Source organism: Schistocerca americana, chromosome 3 (genome assembly GCF_021461395.2).
Source record: "Schistocerca americana isolate TAMUIC-IGC-003095 chromosome 3, iqSchAmer2.1, whole genome shotgun sequence".
NCBI lineage: Eukaryota > Metazoa > Arthropoda > Insecta > Orthoptera > Acrididae > Schistocerca > Schistocerca americana.
Genome location: NC_060121.1, coordinates 689,159,256 through 689,173,103, shown reverse-complemented (window position 1 = coordinate 689,173,103; position 13,848 = coordinate 689,159,256). Strand labels below are relative to the sequence as shown.

General features: G+C 45.9%; 1 protein-coding gene across 1 annotated transcript in view; it reads left to right on the top strand.

The window, feature by feature from the left end:
• Nucleotides 1-13,848, top strand: part of LOC124605569 (venom carboxylesterase-6-like) — a 110,415-nt gene that overhangs the window by 78,130 nt on the left and 18,437 nt on the right. The window contains exons 7-8 of the mRNA XM_047137344.1: nucleotides 5,880-6,046; nucleotides 6,477-6,621. Coding sequence (XP_046993300.1) covers nucleotides 5,880-6,046; nucleotides 6,477-6,621 — 312 coding nt within the window. The remainder of the gene's footprint in view (nucleotides 1-5,879; nucleotides 6,047-6,476; nucleotides 6,622-13,848) is intronic.

Below are 13,848 nucleotides of genomic sequence, written 5' to 3'. Positions count from 1 at the left end.
CAGAACGCAGTTGTAAGAGTCTAGGAGCATGAAAGGGAAGCATTGGTTGGGAGGGGAGTGAAACAAGCTAATCGCTTGTCCCCAATATTATTCAATCTGTACATTGAGCAAGCAATAAGAAACACCAAAGAAGAATTTGGAGTAGGAACTTAAGTTCAGGAACGATTAATAAAAGCTTTGAGGTTTGCTGATGACGTTATTAATCTGCCAGAGATATCAAAAAGAACTTAGAAGAGCAGTTAAACGGGATGGACAGTGTCTTGAAAGGATACAAGATGAACATCGACAAAAGCAAAACAGGGATAATGGAATGTAGTGGAAGTAAATAAGGTGATGCTGAAGGAATTAGATTAGTAAACGAGACACTTAAAGCAGTAGACGAGTTTTGGTATTTGGATACTAAAATAACTGACCATGGGCGAAGTAGAGAGGATATGAATTGTAGACCGGCAATGGAAAGAAAAGTATTTCTGTAAAAAATAGATTTGGTAAATGGAATATAGACTTACGTGTTAAGAAGTCTTTTCTGAAAGCTCATCGAGCTCGAGGCGCAGGCGTCGGCTCGTAGTGGCGTTGGGGCAACTGTGGTGAGACCTATGCCTACTTCGGTGGCCTTGGAATCACATGGAACCCCTGATGTCGCTGCGTCTTCCGGCAGTGAGCATCTTACCGGTCAGCCATCACTCCAGGGTGAATGGCGGACAGTGGTGGGCTCGCGCGTGCCTGGCCGAAAGGCGAAGGTGGGATCTGGCCGCGTGGCAGCTGCCTTACCCCTTTCCAACAGGTACGGGGTGCTTCCTAGTGGTGATGACATCGTTTCCGAGCCACCACAGGGTGCCTCGCCTGTTGGGCCAGTGGCCGATTCTCCGGCAAGGTCCCGACAGTCACAGAGGGCGGGCCTATTAGTTATAGGGAGCTCCAACGTTAGGCGGGTTATGGAGCCCCTCAGGAAAATAGCGGGTAGGTCGGGGAAGAATGCCAGTGTGCACTCGGTGTGCTTGCCGGGGGGTCTCGTCCGTAATGTGGAGGAGGCCCTTCCGGCAGCTATTGAACGCACTGGGTGTGACCGGCTGCAGATAGTAGCACATGTCGGAACGAATGACGCCTGCCGCTTGGGTTCTGAGGCCATCCTTGGTTCCTTCCGGCGGCTGGCTGATTTGGTGAAGACAACCAGCATCGCACGCGGAGTGCAAGCTGAGCTTAATATCTGCAGCATAGTGCCCAGAGTCGATCGCGGTCCTCTGGTTTGGAGCCGTGTGGAGGGTCTAAATCAGAGGCTCAGACGACTCTGCGACTATAATGGTTGCAAATTCATCGACCTCCGTTATTGGGTGGAGAACTGTAGGGCCCCCCTAGACAGGTCAGGCTTGCACTACACACCGGAAGCAGCTACTAGGGTAGCAGAGTACGTGTGGCGTGCACACGGGGGTTTTTTAGGTTAGAGGGACCCCCCCCTTGGGCGAAACGATAAAATACCTGACGGCTTACCAGAGAGGACATTATCATCGTTGATAAAGAATGTCCGTCCTCAGAGAGCAAAAACAGGAAAAGTTAACGTAATATTGGTAAACTGCAGGAGTATCCAGGGCAAGGTTCCTGAATTAGTATCTCTTATTGAAGGAAATAGTGCGCATATAGTATTAGGAACGGAAAGTTGGTTAAAACCGGAAGTGAACAGTAACGAAATCCTAGACACAGAATGGAATATATACCGCAAGGATAGGATAAACGCCAATGGTGGAGGAGTATTTATAGCAGTAAAGAATTCAATAATATCCAGTGAAGTTATTAGCGAATGCGAATGTGAAATAATCTGGGTTAAGTTAAGTATCAAAGGTGGGTCAGATATGATAGTCGGATGCTTCTATAGACCACCTGCATCAGCAACCGTAGTAGTTGAGCGCCTCAGAGAGAACCTGCAGAACGTCGTGAAGAAGTTTCGTGATCATACTATTGTAATAGGGGGAGACTTTAATCTACCAGGTATAGAATGGGATAGTCACACAATCAGAACTGGAGCCAGGGACAGAGACTCTTGTGACATTATCCTGACTGCCTTGTCCGAGAATTACTTCGAGCAGATAGTTAGAGAACCAACTCGTGAAGCTAACGTTTTAGACCTCATAGCAACAAATAGACCGGAACTTTTCGACTCCGTGAATGTAGAAGAGGGTATCAGTGATCATAAGTCAGTGGTTGCATCAATGACTACAAGTGTAATAAGAAATGCCAAGAAAGGAAGGAAAATATATTTGCTTAACAAGAGTGATAGGGCACAAATCGCAGAATATCTGAGTGACCACCATCAAACGTTCATTTCTGAGGAAGAGGATGTGGAACAAAAATGGAAAAAATTCAGAAACATCGTCCAGTACGCCTTAGATAAGTTCGTACCGACTAAGGTCCAAAGCGAGGGGAAAGATCCACCGTGGTATAACAATCATGTACGAAAGGTACTACGGAAACAAAGAAAGCTTCATCATAGGTTTAAGAGTAGTCGAATCATAGCTGATAAGGAAAAGCTGAACGAAGCGAAAAAGAGCGTAAAGAGAGCAATGAGAGAAGCATTCAACGAATTCGAACATAAAACATTGGCAAACAATCTAAACAAGAACCCTAAAAAGTTTTGGTCATATGTAAAATCGGTAAGCGGATCTAAATCCCCTATTCAGTCACTCGTTGACCACGATGGAACCGAAACAGAGGACGACCGAAGAAAGGCAGAAATACTGAATTCAGTGTTTCGAAACTGTTTCACTGCGGAAAATCGTAACACGGTCCCTGACTTCAGCCGTCGCACGGACGCCAAAATGGAAAATATTGAAATAAACGATATCGGAATTGAAAAACAACTGCTATCACTTAGTAGCGGAAAAGCATCCGGACCAGACGAGATACCCTTAAGATTCTACAGTGATTATGCTAAAGAACTTGCCCCCTTTCTATCAGCAATTTATCGTAGATCGCTGGAAGAACGTAAAGTACCTAGCGACTGGAAGAAAGCGCAGGTCGTTCCCATTTTCAAGAAGGGTCATAAATCAGATGCGAATAATTATAGGCCTATTTCGCTTACGTCAATCTGTTGTAGAATAATGGAACATGTTTTGTGTTCTCGTATTATGACGTTCTTAGATAATACAAATCTCCTTCATCATAACCAACATGGATTCCGCAAACAGAGATCATGTGAAACTCAGCTCGCCCTATTTGCCCAAGAAATTCACAGTGCCGTAGACACTGGCGAGCAGATTGATGCCGTATTCCTGGACTTCAGGAAGGCATTTGATACGGTTCCGCACTTACGTTTAGTGAAAAAAATACGAGCTTACGGAATATCGGACCAGGTTTGTGATTGGATTCAGGATTTCCTAGAAGAAAGAACACAACATGTCATTCTTAACGGTTCAAAATCTGCAGATGTAGAGGTAATTTCGGGAGTACCGCAGGGAAGCGTGATAGGACCTTTATTGTTTACAATATACATAAATGACTTAGTTGACAACATCGGTAGCTCCGTGAGGCTATTTGCAGATGACACGGTTGTCTACAAGAAAGTAGCAACATCAGAAGACTCGTACGTACTCCAGGAGGACCTGCAGAGGATTAATGCATGGTGCGACAGCTGGCAGCTTTCCCTAAACGTAGATAAATGTAATATAATGCGCATACATAGGGGCAGAAATCCATTCCAGTACGATTATGCCATAGGTGGTAAATCATTGGAAGCGGTAACGACCGTAAAATACTTAGGAGTTACTATCCGGAGCGATCTGAAGTGGAATGATCACATAAAACAAATAGTGGGAAAAGCAGGCGCCAGGTTGAGATTCATAGGAAGAATTCTAAGAAAATGTGACTCATCGACGAAAGAAGTAGCTTACAAAACGCTTGTTCGTCCGATTCTTGAGTATTGCTCATCAGTATGGGACCCTTACCAGGTTGGATTAATAGAAGAGATAGACATGATCCAGCGAAAAGCAGCGCGATTCGTCATGGGGACATTTAGTCAGCGCGAGAGCGTTACGGAGATGCTGAACAAGCTCCAGTGGCGGACACTTCAAGAAAGGCGTTACGCAATACGGAGAGGTTTATTATCGAAATTACGAGAGAGCACATTCCGGGAAGAGATGGGCAACATATTACTACCGCCCACATATATCTCGCGTAATGATCACAACGAAAAGATCCGAGAAATTAGAGCAAATACGGAGACTTACAAGCAGTCGTTCTTTCCACGCACAATTCGTGAATGGAACAGGGAAGGGGGGATCAGATAGTGGTACAATAAGTACCCTCCGCCACACACCGTAAGGTGGCTCGCGGAGTATAGATGTAGATGTAGATGTAGATGTAGTGAAGCCATGTATGGAAGTGAAGCATAGATGATACATTCTAGACAAAAAGAGAATAGAAGTTTTTAACACGTTGTGCTTTAGAAGAATGCTGAAGTCTAGATGGGTAAATTACATAACAAAAGAGGAGGTACTGTACAGAATTGGGGAGACAAGAAATTTGTGGCAGAAACTGACTAAAGGAAGGGATCGGATAATAGGACACATTCTAAGACATCAAGGGATCAGAAGTTTAGTATTGGAGGGAAATGTGGAAGGTAAAAATCGTAGAGGGAGACGAATAGAACAAGCCGATTTAGGAGGTTTTTAGTTGCAATATTGTCAGCTGAAGAAGCTTTCACAGGCTAGAGTAGCAAAGACAGCTGCATCAAACTAGTTTTGGGACTGTAGACCACAAAAATAACGACACATCCTAGAGTTTATTTCGCACCACTATCCTGCATACCAATGGAATACGATTCGTGTACTGTGACACGAAGAAATGCCTTTCCGTTCTATATACATACTTTGTGCAAGCTATACCGTAGCTTTCGTAACTGATTAGCCATTCAGCATCGCTCAGTAATAGGGAAGTTTCTAATGTGGATTTTAGATTATGTAACAACCAGGCCTTCGTGAACAATGAAGACTTACGGATACCGAGTTCTAGTATTGTTCATAAGATAATTGATTACGACAGCTTACAAACTGATCTATGAATTGTTTGGGCACTCTCATTTCACTGAACAGAAAGAGAGATACCTCTGTCGTCCATATTTAAATAATCAGGAAGCCTAAAATGCTCTTGCTGCTGAGGTTAGCAATGCGGTTTCATGGTGCCGGAGGGAAGATAAAAATCTGTAGTCAAATTCTCAATTTTTTCCTCAATCCTGAACAAAAATGTGCATTTGCACATGCAAAAATTCTTAGTGGATACTAAATTTTGTGTAAGTTTGCATCGTCTCCAGTCTTCATTGACACTGAACGTGCATGATAATTACAGATTCAAACATAAGGAGGTCAGTAAAAGACTTTTAAAAAAGTATTTTAGAAAAATTTCTATATACTTGTAGAATCTGTTTAGCCCAGTAAGATAGTGCTCGCCAGAAAAATAATTACAGGCCAGCTTTATTTACAATACAGGCAATCATTAACACTGTTGTGATCAATGTAAGATACTGCTGTGTGCTGCTTATTTATGAGTGGTTTACATACGCTGGTAGTCTATCATTTGCAACACACAGTTGAGACGTTGAAGAAATGGTTTGAAAATGTGGTAGCTGCATTGTTTCTTACGATAGCTCAGTTTGTCGCTACTTGTACTTCTTAAATTGCCATACAGTCTATTTTATCGGTGTTACAGTCTTGTGACCTAAAATTAAATTTGTCCACACATTAAACAGAAATTCGAGTATGATTACGTAACGTAAGTAACAAAATTTTTCTGATGTATTACTTCAACGTACTGCACAGTTTTCCTTTTCTTTGTAGTTGTTAATGCATCTTTTCTCAAAGTAATTGTTCATACTGTCTGATTCATGATTTCAGCTTTTGTCGCAAATAAAACGTTGTTGCAAGAACTAGACGAGAAGAGTGACAAATTATTCCCCCTGTGTCTAGCATATCAGACGTCAGCACGGGCTAAGCTCATAACTCAGAAGATACGCAACTTCTATTTCTCGTCCGGTAAACTGACTATGAATGGAGTTGCTGACGTAAGTATTGGTTAAGCACATATAGTACGTGAAAGATTAGAAGTTTTCTATAAATACTTATGAGCATGGTAAATACAATTTCTTCAGCGTACCGAGATTATTTATGTAATAAATTAATATGGATAAATGGCTATGTAAAGGCACGTCTTGTAATTCTGATTAATTTCACTGAAAGTATTCTGTATCTTCAATTTCACGTAGCGTTTAATTATTTCCTTATGTTCCATTGCATAAGAAGACTGGTCGACCGTTATGTCCTATTTATTTTTATGGTTCCATCGTGCGCTCCAGTAAAGATCATACACGATGTCAGTTACAATTACCCGTCTGCGATGGGAAATATTCTAGTCTTGAATGTGTTTGACAACCTTATAATAGAGAACTTTTTTCTCCGGCATTGAGTATGAGTATATTTGTTATCTGTCTTCAGATGTGCACCGATGGTTTCTTTTCATGGAAAACGGACAACGCTGTTAGGAAGTACAAAGACAAAGGTTTTGTGTATTACTACCGTTTTTCGTACAGAGGGAAGTACAGCATGTCGCAGTTATTCGGCGGCGGCGACAAGAATTTAGGTAAGAGCTTTCTGGCATGAAATACCTATCCTCAATCTCTTATATATATTGTCCAATCAAAAGCATATAGCAGAAATTCAGGCAAGTAATTCAACTATCTGTGTTCATTGTTAATGTTATTTATGTGTTACACAACTTATTAAACAGTAACTCTTATCATTATTAAGCATACTGAGGAACCTGCAGTATTAAATTTCACGGCAACACTAACTTTTCGTCATTGGGCTCCACTGTTCTTTGTAGCTAGTAGCTTTTGGATAGGTAACCATCGATTCAGTTAATTCTAATTACACAGGGCTTTCCTTACAGAATGGCGATAGGTCAAAGATTTTCACTGACTATCCTTTACAATACTAATATGCAAAAGTATGATTTGGCAGTATCATATGAAATTCTATAAACAGCATGTACAAATATTTGTAGTAAATGTACCACGTTTCACACGCCACAAAGAAAGTGCAACCGATAATACCACACTCTACAGTTACCGAAGATATGCCTGTAAAAATTAAATGTCTTCGCAGTTGCGAACATGGACAACCACCAGCTGTATAATGGAATGACAACAGTGGAAAATTTTTGTCGGACCGGGAATAGATCCCAGATTTCCTGCTTTTCGTAAGTAGTCCGCTTACCAATTTCTTTTTGGAAATTTGGAAATTTGCGGTAAGGTCTTATGGGACCAGACTGGTGAGGTCATCGGTCCCTAAGCCTACACAGTACTTAATCTAACTTAAACTAACTTACGCTATGGACAACACACACACCCATGCCCGAGGGAGGACTCGGACCTCCGACTGGGGAGCAGCACGGACCGTGAGAAGTCGCTCCAGACCGCGTGGCTACCCCGCACGGCAATTTCGTTTTCGTTTACTTTTTTTTACATTGAACATCGTTTATTTACTTATTTTCCTTTACTTTCATTTCTTATTTTTATTTGTTTTCTTATTTTTGTCATTAATACCACCGAGAATATCAGGAAACCGACGTCACGCGAGAAGGAGGGCGCAACAAAACTTCAGACCAATTGAGACTATCAACGTATAGTTTTTCTAAGAAGAACATTCCGATGACCAGTGAATATATCGGTTCTAAGTGTGGAAGAGGCGGCGATCAGCTCTTCATGACAGAAACACCCCTTCTGTGGGTTGGGTTAAGAAAGACACTGCAAAGGAAATTAGAGTAAAATTGCCTGTATTTTGGATTGCCGACAACTGCACAAACAAGTAGTGCACTGTGTGTCCGTAAATTCACTTCTCTGAGTTCGTCTTCGCTTGCGGGAAGTGTCCCGCGGCCATAAACAGGAGCTGTTGAGAAGGAATCTGATGAGGAGTACGGGTAACTAGGGACTGCATCTGTCGCACCAATAACCAGACACCTTTCGCCGATCTGCTCACCAGGCGGTGCTCGCCTGTGTCCATAACAACACAGTCGACACAGTACGGGGTGACTGCGAGGTAAACCCTGAGAAGCCACGGCCGGTATACTTGCTTCCTATAGACAGTAAGGTACCATGCAGACTGGACGTCAGTGTCAACATAAAGAGCGTACGCCGATCGACAAACGGCACGCCAGTCGACGTTGGGAAGCTTCCCCTAAACCACATTCGATGACCTGTGCTACTGAAGGAAACCAGAGGTCATCTTCGTGGATGTCAACTGCGCTGGCAGCTCAGTTCAAGGAAAAAGTGACGGAAGTAAAAGAAGGGCGGTGGGACTTCCGAAAGATAGATAGGTGCTGAGAGAGAGTGTGGTGCAAGGGTCTCCAGCAATAGGCTGGTAAGGAACATAGCACTACGGTGTCGCAAAGGGCTACAGTTCTGTCAGGCACATTATACAGACCTAAACCGCCCATGCACAGCAGGACGGTAAGGGTCTCGTACCTTATATCGAACAGCAAGCTGTGGCAATGAACCCAATGCCGCTAGCATGTGGCGCGCCATGGATGGCGGAGTAGGAAATGTCTGTGCCATGTGGGGAATACGTGACGCCAGATATACATTTACGTATTTTGTGCGTTGCAGAAGATCGACAGCACGCAGTTGAGAAAATAGATGTCGGCAGTTGAGGGCAATTGTCCGCCGCAGATCACTTGCGAAATCGAGTCCTAAGCATCGGAGAGTACCAACTACGCGCAAAGGAGCAGCGGTGTCCACAGGAAGCCCCACCTATAGAAAAGGCGCTCGATTTTCGGACGTTTAAGCAACTACCAGAAGCTTCGCCGTAAGTGGTAACCCATTCCAGTGACTCTCTGACCTCAGCACTGCTCCGAAGAACGACGACGAGATCGTCTGCGTAAGCAGTGCAGCTGAAAACATGGTCACCGAGAGACATACCAGAGAGGCGTTGACGGAAGCAGCATAGCAACCGTTCCACGGTGAATGCATACAATAGTGGAGAGAGCGAGCAGCCTTCACGCTCTCATCCAAGGATCGAGATGCGAGGAGTAAGATGCGCATTGTAGAGCACACGAGACGTGGCTCCATGAACGAGATGCATTACGACGTCGACGGTAGTATCGGAGTAGCCTATACTGCGGACCACCCCTTCCAGGAAGTCGTGATCGACTCGATCGAACGCCTGACTGACGTCAAGAGCTGCAGAAGTCAAGGCGTACGACGAGCATGAGCAAGAAAGATTATGTCCCTATAGTGGCAGAGGATATTGCGGATGATATTGGCACGTCCCATAGAAGTCTGATCGGGGGAAATCACGTACCGAGCTGTCCTTTTAAGCCGCCCAGCCAACAGCGGGATGAAGATCTTTGTATCGGTGTTGAGTATTGTCAAGGGGCGGTAATCGCATATCCGTGAGGTATCCCGAGGCTTGTGGATGGGACTGGGAAAACATTCGAGGAAACCGTTTGCAATCGGCACGAACGGTGGCATCAGGTCCTGACAAATTACCGTCCACACTGGCGCCAGAAGAGGACGAAATGTCCGATAAAATTCCAGTGGGAGGCCGTCAGGGCGAGGCTACCTGTTCGGAGAACCCGCATGGATATCGTCATGGGTTTCGTCCTACGTGACGTTAGCAGTCAGATCCATCGTCGCATCCACGGGAACTGAGCCAAAGGAGATCCTGAGGCCGCCGTAATATTGGTAGGGCTGTGCCGTTGTTCAGAGTACAGCGTAACATAATGTGTATGGAGGGCAGATCCGATATTGGGTGTCAAAACGCTGCCCATTGTCAGTCTTAAGAGTATTAATGAAGTTCTTCCGGCGGTTGCGTCGTTCCACTATGTCGTGATACATAAATGGATATTCTTGCACTAACCCATCGTGTGTGCGCGCCCTGACCACAGCTCCTTCAAGGTGGCGGCGAGAGAGGGATGTGAGCTGTGCGTTGCCACGATTCACCATCGCCTGGCGCTCTAGCGAATACGGCATCATAGTACATTCCCGGAGAATGGTGAAACAGAATTCCTGGGTCCATCGCCGCGACGCCGCAACCTCCCTTCCGCAACCAATGAAGGCCTTGCGGAAGGCAGGCTTTGCACAGAGCACCCACCATGACAGGGCAGACGGGCAGGCGTCACGGCGTCGACGACGAGCTGCCACGTGGTCTCGATGAGCTGCAGGCAGTCGGATGAAGTAAGGTGGATAGCGTTCAGATTCCGCGGTCCACGGCCTCGTCACAACCTCTGGCTGCAGAGACTCACGGCGCAGATTTATGCATCATGGTCAGAGACTTTAGCAACCTGCTCCCCACTGACAATATCTTAAGATATGTAAACGCAATCGAGTCGGCTGGAAGAATGGCTAGTGAAATGCGTAAACCCCGGACGATTGCCTTGAAGCTTGAATCCTCTAGGCTGAGGTGCTGGAGAATTGTCGCTAGCGCCGCGCACAGAGAGTGACGTGGTAGGTGGTCTTTGGGTGCCTGGATGCAGTTGAAATCTGCCTCCCATAAGCAATGCATCCTGCCGATCCAGGAAGAGATGAGTGACTGTCTCTGAGTAGCAGGAGGAACGTTCATGGTGGCGACCCGAACCAGATGGTGCATAAAAATTTACGATTCTGACGCAAGTAAATATGACAGCCACACCTCTGGCATCGAGGAGATAGGCAACTGCATCAGCGAGGATAGGGCCACGTAAAGGGATCGTCACCCCACTGCCAGTAGGGGAAGCATCAGAGACATGTCCTGTAAAACCATGGGGAGCGCGGGAAGTTGGAACATACATCTCCTGAAGGAGAGCTACGTCAACGTCCGCGACGTCAGCATATCATGGAGTAAATCCAGTGGCGTACGTGACTGAGACTGACATTGACCATGGCTATGGGAAAAGTCTGGAAAGCCGACATCGTCACGAGGACAGGTGATTCAAACACAGGGGAAGCCCAGGGAACTCGCTGTTAGGCCCCTATGGAAAGGCACATCACTTTGATGGGGAAGGAGATGACCCCAGCAATGGGGGGGGGGGGGGAGGGGGCATCCATTGTTCTGTAAACCCCCAGAATGTCCATCCCCATCCTCAGCATCGACGTCGGCTGCCCAGGAGACAGACATGTCACTGGGCCGGATCAGTGGAACATTATCAGAGGTGCGCCCACAGCTAGCGTCAGACGCAGAAAGGGAGGCAAAGCCATGAGACGCTGGATGATGGAGGAGGAGAAGGACGTCGCGTTGTCAGATGTGAGGGCTTCAGAGGACAGCGCACCATCAGTAGCAGGGTCCTCATCCTATGCAGACTTCCGATGAGCGTAGTCATCACAAGGGGTACAACATAGTCTCTTCCGTTTCCTCGACGACCGTTCCCTGGTAACATGCTGTTCCGTGTCGAATGGGGGGCAGCTATTGTCCGACATGTGGTCAGATGGCAGAAAGGCGGAGGTAGCTCCATGATCAACAATCATGGGGCCGGGACAGACGTATCTACTGACGGTCGTCGTTCAGGGTTGTAGGAGAGACAGGTGAAACGTCCATCGCGTCGTCGAGAGGGGGGCGTAGCAGGCAGCACCGCCGCAGACGTATAAGACGGAGGTAACACAGCGGGCGCCGCAGGAAGAGCGACGTCCCCGATCGGCGTCTGACCCAGTCTACGTCGGAGACATTTAGAACAGACGTGGCCTTCCTGGCCACACCTGAACAGTTGCGCGCCTGGCCATCGTACATGACGACAGCCCTGCAGCCTGCAATGACAAAGTAGGAAGGCACGTGTTTCCGTTGTTCAATTTTTATCTGGCGGACACCACTGAGGACACAGTAAGTTTCGATGTCTTCCACGTTTCTGCCACGTGACTGACGACGTTGCCGTAAGATTTAAAAGCGGCCACCACGACGTCCGACCTGACTTCAAACGGGAGTTAGAAAGACCGCAATGTTCGGAAGCGACTACCAGCATGATCAACCACGACAAAGTTAGGAAACTAATGCGAAACCAAAGAGAGCTTCACTGCAAGTTTAAACGCAGCCGAAACCTCTCAGACAAACAGAAGCTAAACGATGTCAAAGTTAGCGTAAGGAGGGCTATGCGTGAAGCGTTCAGCGAATTCGAAAGTAAAATTCTATGTACCGACTTGACAGAAAATCCTAGGAAGTTCTAGTCTTACGTTAAATCAGTAAGTGGCTCGAAACAGCATATCTAGACACTCCGGGATGATGATGGCATTGAAATAGCGGATGACAGGGGTAAAGCTGAAATACTGTCCGCCCCCGGTAGCTGAATGGTCAGCGCGACAGACTGTCAATCCTAAGGGCCCGGGTTCGATTCCCGGCTGGGTAGGAGATTTTCTCCGCTCAGGGACTGGGCGTTGTGTTGTTCTAATCATCATCATTTCGTCCCCATCGACTCGCAAGTCGCCGAAGTGGCGTCAAATCGAAAGACTTGCACCAGACGAGCGGTCTACCCGACGGGAGCTGAAATACTAAACACCTTTTTCCAAAGCTGTTTCACAAAGGAAGACCGCACTGCAGTTCCTTCTCTAAATCCTCACACAAAACGGAAAAATGGCTGACATCGAAATAAGAGTCCAAGGAACAGAAAATCAACTGGAATCACTCAACAGAGGAAAGTTCACTGGTCCTAACGGGATACCAGTTCGATTCTACACAGAGTACGCGAAAGAACTTGCCACCCATCTAACAGCCGTGTACCGCAAGTCTCTAGAGGAACCGAAGGTTCCAAATGATTGGAAAAGAACACAGGTAGTCCCAGTCTTCAAGAATGAGCAGATGCACAAAACTATAGAGCTATATCTCTAACGTCGATCTGTTGTAGAATTTTAGAACATGTTTTTTGCTCGCGTATCATCTCGTTTCTGGAAATCCAGAATCTACTCTGTAGGAATCGACATGGATTCCGGAAACAGCGATCGTGTGAGACCCAACTCGCTTTATTTGTTCATGAGACCCAGAAAATATTAGATACAGGCTCCCAGGTAGATGCTATTTTTCTTGACTTCCGGAAGGCGTTCGATACAGTTCCGCACTGTCGCCTGATAAACAAAGTAAGAGCCTACGGAATATGTGACCAGCTGTGTGGCTGGATTGAAGAGTTTTTAGCAAACAGAACACAGCATGTTGTTCTGAATGGAGAGACGTCTACAGACGTTAAAGTAACGTCTAGCGTGCCACAGGGGAGTGTTATGGGACCATTGCTTTTCACAATATATATACATGACCTAGTAGATAGTGTCGGAAGTTCCATGCGGCTTTTCGCGGATGATGCTGTAGTATACAGAGAAGTTGCAGCATTAGAAAATTGTAGCGAAATGCAGTAAGATCTGCAGCGGATAGGCACTTGGTGCAGGGAGTGGCAACTGACCCTTAACATAGACAAATGTAGCGTATTGCGAATACATAGAAAGAAGGATCCTTTATTGTATGATTATATGATATCGGAACGAACACTGGTAGCAGTTACTTCTCTAAAATATCTTGGAATATGCATGCGGAACGATTTGAAGTGGAATGATCATATAAAATTAATTGTTGGTTAGGCGGATACCAGGTTGAGACTCATTGGGAGAGTCATTAGAAAATGTAGTCCTTCAACAAAGGAGGTGGCTTACAAAACACTCGTTCGACCTATATTTGAGTATTGCTCATCAGTGTGGGATCCGTACCAGATCGGGTTGACAGAGAGATAGAGAAGATCCAAAGAAGAGCGGCACGTTTCGTCACAGGGTTATTTCGTAATCGTGATAGCGTTACGGAGATGTTTAGCAAACTCCAGTGGCAGACTCTGCAAGAGAGGCGCTCTGCATCGCGGTGTAGCTTGCTG